Source organism: Leptinotarsa decemlineata, unplaced genomic scaffold, assembly GCF_025532065.1.
Source record: "Leptinotarsa decemlineata unplaced genomic scaffold, Ldec_3_MD MMD2_tig00000690_RagTag_RagTag, whole genome shotgun sequence".
Lineage (NCBI taxonomy): Eukaryota > Metazoa > Arthropoda > Insecta > Coleoptera > Chrysomelidae > Leptinotarsa > Leptinotarsa decemlineata.
This window is the reverse complement of record NW_027412554.1, coordinates 45385-60040: the sequence shown is the minus strand read 5'-3', so window position 1 is coordinate 60040 and position 14656 is coordinate 45385. Positions and strand designations below refer to the sequence as shown.

General features: G+C 27.7%; 1 protein-coding gene across 1 annotated transcript; it reads left to right on the top strand.

Moving 5' to 3' along the window:
• The first annotated feature begins 719 nt into the window (after positions 1–719).
• Positions 720–1904, top strand: LOC141482066 (uncharacterized). Its single transcript, XM_074174619.1, has 2 exons — positions 720–1362; positions 1461–1904. The coding sequence occupies exons 1-2, from the start codon at positions 847–849 to the stop codon at positions 1545–1547; spliced, it is 603 nt and encodes a 200-aa protein (XP_074030720.1). The 5' UTR covers positions 720–846; the 3' UTR covers positions 1548–1904.
• Positions 1905–14656: the final 12752 nt, after the last annotated feature.

The window sequence follows — 14656 nt, the reverse complement described above, 5'->3', positions numbered from 1 at the left end:
TTATGCACTAGAAAGGATGGTCCATTTTTCTATGATGGCACTAGAAAAGCATTGAACGGAAAGTCAAATTATTCACCAAATACAGGCACGACAAAAAATTTCACCAACAGGAAGAAAAACCGCTGTCAAAAAGTATAGACAGGCCTGGTGACAGGTTACAGTGGTGACGTCAAATGATCGCTAAATTTGTCCAATATACCATGAGCCATCCTTTGTTGTATCTGCACTAATCTGCAGTTGATTCAAAATCTGGTGTGAATTACACTACACCTCACCACAGAACACCTCAGGTTACCACACTACACCTTGAAGCAATCAAAAGAACCTATAGATAGGCACAATTTTCGAAATTGGCGCGTTTTATTTGGGAAAAGTTGAAGGGGATATTTGCGGATAATGTCATTCTACTAAGGGGAGAATTGCGGATAATTTCATGATACTAGTGGGATAATTTTTATATTTGACATTGGTAACACTGAAAGCTAGTGTCAAAAGGAAGTAAAGTGAAATTATAACCTCGTTTTTTGTATTGTTCAACAACATAGTTATTAAAAATACTGTCGTAATGAAAAGAGAAATGAAAATTTTTGTTTTTTACCACTTTTATTTGTAACTAACGTTACTGCAGTTTCGTCCTATATGGACATTCTCAAACTAATACAATAAAAGAGTTTATTGTATAAGTTTGAGAATGTCCATATAGGACGAAACTGCAGTAACGTTAGTTACAAATAAAAGTGGTAAAAAACATAGAAATTTTCATTTCTCTTTTCATTATGATCTCCTACCACGTAGTACGGCTACATCCATCAATTTATTAAAAATACTGTCATTTGTATTGTAAATATGGAAAGAGGAAATGAAAGGAATCGTATTCCTAATTTTTCTACTGGCGAAAAGGTATGCTTAATGAATATTTGTAAAAAGTACCAAAAAGTACTTGAAGACAAACAAACAAACAGAACATCAATTGATGATAAAAATAAGATATGGACAAAAATTGAAAATGAATTTAATAGCCAGGCTTCCATCATATGCTACAGAAGTAGTGAACAACTTAAACGGTTGTATGCGATTAAAAAAAAAGAATTACGTAAGAAGTTTGCTGAATTTAAGAAAAGTACATATATAACAGGAGGTGGACCACCACCACCTGATCCGAAGTTGGATGCAGCAGACACTATTTTAATCAGCATGCTTAATGAACATACTGTATCAGGATTTTATTCAGAATTTGACTCTGACAATTCAGGAATATTGGAACCTTCAGAAAAAAAGCGAAAAACAGAATGTGATACCCAAATCTACGAGTTTGATCCTGCTACTGGTTCTTTAATTGAAGAAACTGATTCTGAGAATAATGTGAGTTTCTAGATTTTTTTATCATAGTACTTGCTTATGTCCTTTATTCGAGCCTTTATTACTACTAAACAGGATCTTATCTTTATTTGGATTTTTAGGGTCTAGAAGAATTGAATAAAGAAGAGGAAAACAGGGCAGCAAAGACATATAGAAAAGCCCGCCTGGTATATTACAAAAACCAGTGAACCAAAAATTGATGGTATCTCCCTCTTGCCAGTCAAAAGAAACTGAAAAAGTTCAGACATCCTTATCAACCTCAGTATCGACTAAGAATAGCAGCACCCCAAAGGCAAAACCATTCAATCGAAGGCGACCAATACGAGGTATAAGAGCTCTGACATCTTCAGATATAGCTGAAAAGTACAATATCTTACTAGATAAGAGGCTAGCATTAGTTGAAAAGCAATTAGAACAAATTGTAGAATCACAGAATTATGCAAAGGAAGAGCAGCAGTATAAATTAAGGATGTTAAAATTGCAAGAAGAAAATTTAAGATTAGATACAAAAAAAAAAGCAATTAAAACTGGAACTTTTGCAGTTTGAAATTAGTTACAAAAAATCATTGCTTACACATGATGATAAATAAGATTTTTTTTCAAAAATTATTACAATTTAAAATTTATGTTTTTTGTTAGGATTGTTTTTTTGTGGTGTGAAAAAATTATAGGTTCAAGATTAACCACTGCATTTACACCTTACACCACAACTAAATGATTAAGTTTGAGCCTGAAGTTATGGGACACCTGTATGCTTGTGTAAAGATATGTATGTAGGTACACTCTTTTTTTTTTGGTTTAGTTTAAGTTTTTTTTTCTGCAGGTTACACATTTTTTTCTTCTGAATGTACTTACACTGTCTTATAAACATATTTTTCATACTCAATTATAAAATTGACAAAATTTAAATTTTTGATTGATAACCGAAATAATACTAAATTCGATTGTAATTCTGAGTTTTTTGACGAAAAAATGAGATAGAAACAAAAAAAATCTATTTCTAAAAACAAAATTGAAATTTTCGATTGATAACCAAAAAAAACACTAAATTCGATTGTAATTCTGGGTTTTTTGACGAAAAAACGAGATATAAACAAAAAAAATCTATTTCTAGTGACAATTCAAATTTTTGATTCAAAACTGAAATAATACTAAATTCGATTGCTAGAATGTAATTCTGGGTTTATTTCCGATGAAATCGAGTTAAAAACGACAAAAGTCTATTTCTGAAGACAAAACTGAAATTTTTGATTGATAACCGAGAAAATACTAAATTCCATTGTAATTCTGGGTTTTTGACGAAAAAACGAGATAGAAACAAAAAAAAATCTATTTCTAGTGACAAAATTTTAATTTTTGATTCAAAACCGATATAATATTAAATTAGATTGCTAGGATGTAATTCTGGGTTTATTGACGATAAAATCGAGTTTAAAACGACAAAAGTCTATTTCTAAAGACAAAATTGAAATTTTTGATTGATAATCGAAAAAATACTAAATTCGATTGTAATTCTGGGTTTTTGACAAAAAAACGAGATAGAAACGACAAAAATCTATTTCTAAAGACAAAATTGAAATTTTCGATTGATAACCAGGAAATTACTAAATTCGATAGTAATTCTGGGTTTTTTGACGAAAAAACGAGATAGAAACGATAAAAATCTATATCTAGTGACAAAATTGAAATTATTGATTCAAAACCGAAATAATACTAAATTGGATTGCTAGAATGTAATTCTGGGTTTATTGTCGGAAAAATCGAGTTAGAAACGACAAAAGTCTATTTCTGAAGACGAATTGAAATTTTTGATTTATAAACGAAAAAAATACTAAATTCGATTGTAATTCTGGGTTTTTTGACCAAAAAACGAGATAAAAACGAAAAAAATCACTATAAATGTCTAGTGACAAAATTGAAATTTTCGATTGATAACCAAAAAATACTAAATTCGATTGAAATTCAGGGTTTTTTGACGAAAACACGAGATAGAAACGACAAAAATCTATTTCTAAAGACAAAATTGAAATTTTCGATTGATAATCGAAAAAATACTGAATTCGATTGTAATTCTGGGTTTTTTGACCAAAAACGAGATAGAAACGACAAAAATCCATTTATAGTGACAAAATTGAAATTTTGATTGATAACCGAAAAAATACTAAATTCGATTGTAATTCTGGGTTTTTTGACCAAAAAACGAGATAGAAACGACAAAAATCCATTTCTAGTGACAAAATAGAAATTTTTGATTGATAACCGAAAAAAATACTAAATTCGATTGCTAGAGTGTGATTCTGTGTTTTTTACCAAAAAAATCGAGTTAGAAACGACAAAACTCTGTTTCTAGTGACAAAATTGAAATTTTTGATTGATAAACGAAAAAATACTAAATTCGATTTCAATTCTGGGATTTTTGACCAGAAAACGAGATGAAAATGACAAAAATCTATTTCTAGTGACAAAATTGAAATTTTTGATTCATAACCGAAATTATACTAAATTCGATTGCTAGAATGTAATTCTGGGTTTATTGTCGAAAAAATCGAGTTAGAAACGACAAAAGTATATTTCTAAAGACAAAATTGAAATTTTTGATTGATACCCGAAAAAATACTAAATTCGATTGTAATCTGAGTTTTTTGACGAAAAAACGAGATAGAAATAGAAAAATCTATTTCTTGTGATAAAATTGGAATTTTTGATTGATAACCAAAAAAATACTAGATTCGATTGTAATTCTGAGTTTTGTGACCAAAAAACGAGATAGAAACGAAAAAAATCCATTTCTAGTGACAAAATTGAAATTTTTGATTGATTATCGAAAAAATACTGAATTCGATTGTAATTCTGGGTTTTTTGACAAAAATACGAGATAGAAACGACAAAATCTATTTTTAAAGACAAAATTGAAACTTTCGATTGATAACCAAAAAACTACTAAATTCGATTGAAATTCTGGGTTTTTTGACGAAAAAACGAGATAAAAACGACAAAAATCTATTTCTAGTGGCAAAATTGAAATTTCTAATTCATAATCGAAAATATACTAAATTCGATTGCTAAGTGTAATTTTGGGTTTTTTGACCGAAAAACGAGAGAAAAACGACAAAAATCCATTTCTAGTGAAAAAATTGAAATTATCGATTGATAACCAAAAAAAAATACTAAATTCGATTGAAATTCTGGGTTTTTTGACGAAAAAACGAGATAGAAACGACAAAAATCTATTTCTAGTGGCAAAATTGAAATTTCTAATTCATAACCGAAAAAATACTATATTCGATTGTAATTCTGGGTTTTTTGACGAAAAAACGAGATAGAAACAAAAAAAAAATATATTTCTGGTAACAAAATTTAAATTTTTGATTAAAAACCGAATCAATACTAAATTAGATTGCTAGAATGTAATTCTGGGTTTTTTACCGAAAAAATCGAGTTAGAAACGACAAAACTCTATTCTTTTGACAAAATTGAAATTTTTGATTGATAAACGAAAAAATATTAATTCGATTGTAATTCTGTGTCTTTTGACGAAAAAACGAGATAGAAACGATAAAAATCTATATCTAGTGACATAATTGAAATTTTTGATCATAACCGAAATAATACTAAATTCGATTGCTAGAATGTAATTCTGGGTTTATTGTCTGAAAAATCGAGTTAGAATCGACAAAGTCTATTCTGAAGACGAAATTGAAATTTTTGATTGATAAACGAAAAAATACTAAATTCGATTGTAATTCTGGGTTTTTTGACCAAAAAACGAGATAGAAACGACAAAAATCCATTTCTAGTGACAAAATTGAAATGTTTGATTGATAAACGAAAAAATACTTAATTCGATTGTAATTCTGGGGTTTTTGACGAAAAAACGAGATAGAAACGACAAAAATTTATTTCTAGTGACAAAATTGAAATCTCTAATTCATAACCGAAAATATACTAAATTCGAACGCTAGTGTGTAATTCTGGGTTTTTTACCGAAAAAATCGAGTTAGAAACGACAAAACTCTGTTTTCAGTGATAAAATTAAATTTTTGATTGATAACCGAAAAAATACTAAATTCGATTGTAATTCTGGTTTTTTTGACGAAAAAACGAGATATAAAACAAAAAAAATCTATTTCTAGTGACAGAATTCAAATTTTTGATTCAAAACCGAAATAATACTGAATTAGATTCCTAGAATGTAATTCTGGTTTTATGACGAAAAAAACGAGATAGAAACGACAAAACTCTATTTCTATTGACAAAATTTAAATTTTCGATTGATAACCGAAATAATACTGAATTCGATTGTAATTCTGAGTTTTTTGACGAAAAAATAAGATAGAAACAAAAAAAATCTATTTCTAAAGACAAAATTGAAATTTTCGATTGATAACCAAAAAAATACTAAATTCGATTGTAATTCTGGGTTTTTTGACGAAAAAACGAGATATAAACAAAAAAATCTATTTCTAGTGACAGAATTCAAATTTTTGATTCAAAACCGAAAAAATACTAAATTCAATTGCTAGAATGTAATTCTGGGTTTTTTCCGATGAAATCGAGTTAAAAACGACAAAAGTCTATTTCTGAAGACAAAATTGAAATTTTTGATTGATTACCGAAAAAATACTAAATTCGATTGTAATTCTGGGTTTTTTGACGAAAAAACGAGATAGAAACAAAAAAAAAATCTATTTCTAGTGACAAAATTTGAATTTTTGATTCAAAACCGATATAATATTAAATCAGATTGCTAGAATGTAATTCTGGGTTTATTGCCGATAAAATCGAGTTGAAAACGACTAAAGTCTATTTCTGAAGACAAAATTGAAATTTTTGATTGATAATCGAAAAAATACTAAATTCGATTGTAATTCTGGTTTTTTGACCAAAAAATGAGATAGAAACGACAAAAATCCATTTCTAAAGACAAAATTCAAATTTTCGATTGATAACCAAATAAATACTGAATTCGATTGAAATTCTGGGTTTTTTGACGAAAAAACGAGATAGAAACGACAAAAATCTATTTCTAAAGACAAAATTGAAATTTTCGATTGATAACCAAAAAAATACTGGATTCGATTGAAATTCTGGGATTTTTGACGAAAAAACGAGATAGAAACAAAAAAAATCTATTTCTAGTGACAAAATTTAAAATTTTGATTAAAAACCGAATCAATATAAATTAGATTGCTAGAATGTAATTCTGGGTTTTTTACCGAGAAAATCGAGTTAGAAACGACAAAACTCTATTTCTATTGACAAAATTGAAATTTTTGATTGATAAACGAAAAAATACTAAATTCGATTGTAATTCTGTGTTTTTGACGAAAAAACGAGATAGAAACGATAAAAATCTATACCTAGTGACATAATTGAAATTTTTGATTCAAAACCGAAATGATACTAAATTCGATTGCTAGAATGTAATTCTGGGTTTATTGCCGATAAATCGAGTTGAAAACGACAAAAGTGTAATTCTAAAGACAAAATTTAAATTTTTGATTGATAATCGAAAAAATACTGAATTCGATTGTAATTCTGGGTTTTTTGACCATAAAACGAGATAAAAACGACAAAAATCTATTTCTGAAAACAAAATTGAAATTTTTGATTGACAACCGAAAAAAATATTAAATTCGATTGTAATTCTGGGTTTTTTGACCAAAAAACGAGATAGAAACGACAAAAATCCATTTCCAGTGACAAAATTGAAATTTTCGATTGATAACCAAAAAAATACTAAATTCGATCGTAATTCTGGATTTTTGACCAAAAACGAGATAGAAATGACAAAAATCTATTTCTGAAGACAAAATTAAATTTTGATTGATAACCAAAAATATACTAAATTCGATTGAAATTCTGGGTTTTTTGACGAAAAAACGAGATAGAAACGACAAAAATTTATTTCTAGTGGCAAAATTGAAATTCCTAATTCATAACCGAAAATATACTAAATTCGATTGCTAGAGTGTAATTCTGGGTTTTTTATCGAAAAAATCGAGATAGAAACGACAAAACTCTGTTTCTAGTGACAAAATTTAAATTTTATTGATAACCGAAAAAATACTAAATTCGATTGTATTTCTGGGTTTTTCGACCGAAAAAACGAGATAGAAACACAAAAATCCATTTCTAGTGACATAATTGAAATTTTTGATTCAAAACCGAAATGATACTAAATTCGATTGCTAGAATGTAATTCTGGGTTTATTGCCGATAAAATCGAGTTGAAAACGACAAAAGTGTAATTCTAAAGACAAAATTAAATTTTTGATTGATAATCGAAAAAATACTGAATTCGATTGTAATTCTGGGTTTTTTGACCAAAAAAACGAGATAGAAACGACAAAAATCCATTTCCAGTGACAAAATTGAAATTTTGGATTGATAACCAAAAAATCACTAAATTCGATTGAAATTCTGGGTTTTTTGGCCATAAAACGAGATAGAAACGACAAAAATCTATTTCTGAAAACAAAATTGAAATTTTGATTGACAACCGAAAAAATATTAATTCGATTGTAATTCTGGGTTTTTGACCAAAAAAACGAGATAGAAACGACAAAAATCCTTTTCTAGAGACAAAATTGAAATTTTCGATTGATAACCAAAAAAAATACTAAATTCGATCGTAATTCTGGGATTTTGACAATAAAACGAGATAGAAACGACAAAAATCTATTTCTAGTGGCAAAATTGAAATTTCTAATTCATAACCGAAAATATACTAAATTCGATTGCTAGAGTGTAATTCTGGGTTTTTTACCGAAAAAATCGAGATAGAAACGACAAAACTCTGTTTCAAGTGACAAATTTAAAATTTATTGATAACCGAAAAAATACTAAAATCGATTGTAATCTGGGTTTTTTGACGAAAAAACGAGATAGAAACGACAAAAATCAATTCTGAAGACAAAATTGAAATTTTCGATTGATAACCAAAAAAATACTAAATTCGATTGTAATTCTGGGTTTTGTGACTAAAAAACCAAGTAGAAACGACAAAAATTCATTTCCAGTGACAAATTGAAATTTTTGATTGATAATCGAAAAAATACTAATTTCGATTGTATTTCTGGGTTTTTTGAAAAAAAAACGAGATAGAAACCACAAAAATCTATTTCTAAAGACAAAATTGAAATTTTCGATTGATAACCAAAAAAATACTAAATTCGATTGTAATTCTGGTTTTTTGACCGAAAAACGAGAAAGAAACGCAAAAATCCATTCTAGTGACAAAATGAAATTTTTGATCGATAATCGAAAAAATACTAAATTCGATTGTAATTCTGGGTTTTTGACGAAAATACGAGATAGAAACGACAAAAATCTATTTCTAAAGACAAAATTGAAATTTCGATTATACCCAAAAAAATACTAAAATCGATTGAAATTCTGGTTTTTTTTGACGAAAAACGAGATAGAAACGATAAAAATCTATATCTGTTTAAAAAAAATCTGTGGCAAATCTGTGACATAATTGAAATTTTTGATTCATAACCGAAATAATACTAAATTCGATTGATTAGAATGAATTCTGGGTTTTATTGTCGGAAAAAATCGAATTAGAAACGACAAAAGTCTATTTCTGAAGACGAAATTGGAATTTTTGATTGATAATCGAAAAAATACTGAATTCGATTGTAATTCTGGATTTTTTGACGAAAATACGAGATAGAAACGAAAAAATCTATTTCTAAAGACAAAAATGAAATTTTCGATTGATAACCAAAAAAATACTAAATTCGATTGAAATTCTGGGTTTTTTGACGAAAAAACGAGATAGAAACGACAAAAATCTATTAATAGTAGCAAAATTGAAATTTCTAATTTATATTCGAAAATATACCAATTTCGATTGCTAGAGTGTATTCTGGGTTTTTTGACGAAAAAACGAGATAGAAACAAAAAAAATCTATTTCTAGTGACAAAATTTATTTTATGATTCAAAACCGAAATTATACTAAATTCGATTGCTAGAATGTAATCTGGGTTTATTGCCGAAAAAATCGAGTTAGAAACGACAAAAGTCTATTTCTGAAGACAAAATTGAAATTTTTGATTGATAATCGAAAAAATACTAAATTCGATTGTGATTCTGGGTTTTTTGACCAAAAAACGAGATGGAAACGACAAAAATCCATTTCTAGGACAAAATTGAATTTTTGATTGATAATCGAGAAAATACTAAATTCGATTGTGATTCTGGGTTTTTTGACCAAAAACAAGATAGAAACGACAAAAATCCATTTCTAGTGACAAAATTGAAATTTTTGATTGATAATCGAAAAAATACTAAATTCGATTGTGATTCTGGTTTTTGACCAAAAAACGAGATGGAAACGACAAAAATCTATTTCCAAAGACAAAATTGAAATTTTTGATTGATAACCAAAAAACACAAATTTGATTGTAATTCTGGGTTTTGTGACCAAAAAACCAAGTAGAAACGACAAAAATTCATTCCAGTGACAAAATTGAAATTTTCGATTGATAACCAAAAAATACTAAATTCGATTGTAATTCTGGATTTTTTGACGAAAAACGAGATAGAAACGACAAAAATCCATTTCTAGTGACAGAATTGAAATTTTTGATTGATAATCGAAAAAAATACTAGATTCGATTGTAATTCTGGATTTTTGACGAAAAACGAGATAGAAACGACAAAAATATATTTCTAAAGACAAATTGAAATTTTCGATTGATAACCACAAAAATACTGAATTCGATTGAAATTCTGGGTTTTTGACGAAAAAACGAGATAGAAACGACAAAAATCTATTTCTAGCGGCAAAATTGAAATTTCTAATTCATAACCGAAAATATACTAAACTCGATTGCTAGAGTAATTCTGGGTTTTTTACCGGAGAAATCGAGTTAGAAACGACAAAACTCTGTTTCTAGTGACAAAATTGAAATTTTGATTCAAAACCTAAATAATACTAAATTCGATTTGAATGTAATTCTGGGTTTATTGTCGATAAAATCGAGTTAAAAACGACAAAAGTCTTTTTCTAAGACAAAATTGAAATTTTGATTGTAATCGAAAAAATACTAAATTCGATCGTAATTCTGGGTTTTTTGACCAAAAACTAGAGATAGAAACGACAAAAATCCATTTCTAGTGACAAATTGAAATTCTGGGTTTTTTGACGAAAAAAACGAGATAGAAACGACAAAAGTCTATTCCAAAGACAAAATTGAAAGTTTTCATTGAAACCAAAAAATACTAATTCGAATGTAAATCTGGGTTTTTTGACCAAAAAACGAGTAGAAACGACAAAAATCCATTTCCAGTGACAAAATTGAAATTATTGATTGATAATCGAAAAAATACTGAATTCGATTGTAATTCTGGGTTTTTTGACCAAAAAACGAGATAGAAAACGACAAAAATCCATTTCAGTGACAAAATTGAAATTATTGATTGATAATCGAAAAAATACTAAATTCGATTGTAATTCTGGTTTTTTGACGAAAAAAACGAGATATAAACAAAAAAAATCTATTTCTAGTGACAGAATTCAAATTTTGATTCAAAACCGAAATAATACTGAATTAGATTCCTAGAATGTAATTCTGGGTTTTGACGAAAAAAACGAGATAGAAACGACAAAAAACTATTTCTATTGACAAAATTTAAATTTTCGATTGATAACCGAAAATAATACTGAATTCGATTGTAATTCTGAGTTTTTTGACGAAAAAATAAGATAGAAACAAAAAAAATCTATTTCTAAGACAAAATTGAAATTTTCGATTGATAACCAAAAAAATACTAAATTCGATTGTAATTCTGGGTTTTTTGACGAAAAAACGAGATATAAAAAAAATACTGAAATCAATTGCTAGAATGTAATTCTGGGTTTATTGTCGAAAAAATCGAGTTAGAAACGACAAAAGTCTATTTCTGAAGACAAAATGAAATTTTGATTGATAATCGAAAAAATACTAAATTCGATTGCGATTCTGGTTTTTGACCAAAAAAAAACGAGATAAACGACAAAAATCCATTTCTAGTGACAAAATTGAAATTTTTGATTGATAATCGAAAAAATACTAAATTCGATGGTTATTTTGGGTTTTGACCAAAAAACGAGATAGAAACGACAAAAATCCATTTCTAGTGACAAAATCGAAATTTTTGATTGATAACCGAAAAAATACTGGATTCGATTGTAATTCTGGATTTTTTGACGAAAAAACGAGATAGAAACGACAAAAATATATTTCTAAAGACAAAATTGAAATTTTCGATTGATAACCACAAAAATACTGAATTCATTGAAATTCTGGGTTTTTTTGACGAAAAAACGAGATAGAAACGACAAAAATCTAATTTCTAGCGGCAAAATTAAAATTTTTTAATCATAACCGAAAATATACTAATCTCGATTGCTAGAGTGTAATTCTGGGTTTTTTACCGAAAAATCGAGTTAGAAACGACAAAACTCTGTTTCTAGTGACAAAATTGAAATTTTGATTCAAAACCGAAATAATACTAAATCGATTGCTAGAATGTAATTCTGGGTTTATTGTCGATAAATCGAGTTAAAAAACGACAAAAGTCTTTTTCTAAAGACAAAATTGAAATTTTTGATTGATAATCGAAAAAATACTAAATTCGATTGTGATTCTGGGTTTTTGACCAAAAAACGAGATAGAAACGACAAAAATCCATTTCTAGTGACAAAATTGAAATTTTCGATTGATAACCAAAAAATACTAATTCGATTGTAATTCTGGGTTTTTGACGAGAAAACGAGATAAAACGACAAAAATCTATTTCTGAAGACAAAATTGAAATTTCGATGATAACCAAAAAAATACTAAATTCGATTGTAATTCTGGGTTTTTGACCAAAAATCGAGATAGAAACGACAAAAATCTATTTCCAAAGACCAAATTGAAATTTTCGATTGATAACCAAAAAAATATAAATTCGATTGAAATTCTGGGTTTTTTGACGAAAAAAACGAGATAGAAACGACAAAAAATATTTCTAAAGACAAAATTGAAATTTCGATTGATGACCAAAAAATACTGAATTCGATTGTAATTCTGGGTTTTTTGACCGAAAAAACGAGATAGAAACGAAAAAATCCATTCTAGTGACAAAATTGAAATTTGATTGATAATCGAAAAAATACTGAATTCGATTGTAATTCTGGGTTTTTTGACGAAAATACGAAATAGAGAAACGACAAAAATCTATTTCTAAGACAAAATTGAAATGTTCGATTGATAAGCAAAAAAATACTAAATTCGATTGAAATTCTGGTTTTCTTGACGAAAAAACGAGATAGAAACGACAAACATCTATTTCTAGTGGCAAAAATTGAAATTTCGATTCATGATCGAAAATATACTAAATTCGATTGCTAGAGTGTAATCTGGGTTTTTTACGAAAAAATCGAGATAGAAACGACAAAAACTCTGTTTCTAGTGACAAAATTTAAATTTTTGATTGATAACCGAAAAAATACTAAATTCGATTGTAATTCTGGGTTTTTGACGAAAAAACGAGATAGAAACAAAAAAAATCTATTTCTAGTGACAAAATTTTTTTTATGATTCAAACCGAAATTATACTAAATTCGATTGCTAATGTAATCTGGGTTTATTGACGAAAAAACGAGTTAGAAACGACAAAAGTCTATTTCTGAAGACAAAATTGAAATTTTTGATTGATAATCGAAAAAATACTAAATTCGATTGTGATTCTGGGTTTTTTGACCAAAAAACGAGATGGAAACGACAAAAATCCATTTCTAGTGACAAAATTGAAATTTTTGATTGATAATCGAGAAAATACTAAATTCGATTGTGATTCTGGGTTTTTTGACCAAAAAACGAGATAGAAACGACAAAAATCCATTTCTAGTGACAAATTGAAATTTTTGATTGATAATCGAAAAAAATACTAAATTCGATTGTAATTCTGGGTTTTTTGACCAAAAAACGAGATAGAAACGACAAAAATCTATTTCCAAAGACAAAATTGAAATTTTTGATTGATACCAAAAAAACACCAAATTTGATTGTAATTCTGGGTTTTGTGACAAAAAACAAGTAGAAACGACAAAAATTCATTTCCAGTGACAAAATTGAAATTCGATTGATAACCAAAAATATACTAAATTCGATTGTAATTCTGGTTTTTTGACCGAAAAACGAGATAGAAACGACAAAAATCCATTCTAGTGACAAATTGAAATTTTTGATTGATAATCGAAAAAATACTAGATTCGATTGTAATTCTGGATTTTTTGACGAAAAACGAGATAGAAACGACAAAAATATATTTCTAAAGACAAAATTGAAATTTTCGATTGATAACCACAAAAATACTGAATTCGATTGAAATTCTGGGTTTTTTGACGAAAAACGAGATAGAAACGACAAAAATTATTTCTAGCGGCAAAATTGAAATTTCTAATTCATAACCGAAAATATACTAAACTCGATTGCTAGAGTGTAATTCTGGTTTTTTACCGGAAAAATCGAGTTAGAAACGACAAAACTCTGTTTCTAGTGACAAAATTGAAATTTTGATTCAAAAACTAAATAATACTAAATTCGATTGCTAGAATGTAATTCTGGGTTTATTGTCGATAAAATCGAGTTAAAAACGACAAAAGTCTTTCTAAAGACAAAATTGAAATTTTGATTGGATAATCGAAAAAATACTAAATTCGATCGTAATTCTGGGTTTTTGACCAAAAAACTAGATAGAAAAAGACAAAAATCCATTTCTAGTGACAATGAAATTCTGGGTTTTTGACGAAAAAACGAGATAGAAACGACAAAAGTCTATTTCCAAAGACAAAATTGAAAGTTTCATGAAAACAAAAAATACTAAATTCGAATGTAAATCTGGGTTTTTTGACCAAAAACGAAGGTAGAAACGACAAAAATCCATTTCAGTGACAAAATTGAAATTATTGATTGATAATCGAAAAATACTGAATTCGATTGTAATTCTGGGTTTTTTGACCAAAAAACGAGATAGAAACGACAAAAATCCATTTCCAGTGACAAAATTGAAATTTTGATTGATAATCGAAAAAATACTAAATTCGATTGTAATTCTGGGTTTTTTGACGAAAAAACGAGATATAAACAAAAAAAATCTATTTCTAGTGACAGAATTCAAATTTTTGATTCAAAACCGAAATAATACTGAATTAGATTCCTAAATGTAATTCTGGGTTTATGACGAAAAAAACGAGATAGAAACGACAAAAAATCTATTTCTATTGACAAAATTTAAATTTTCGATTGATAACCG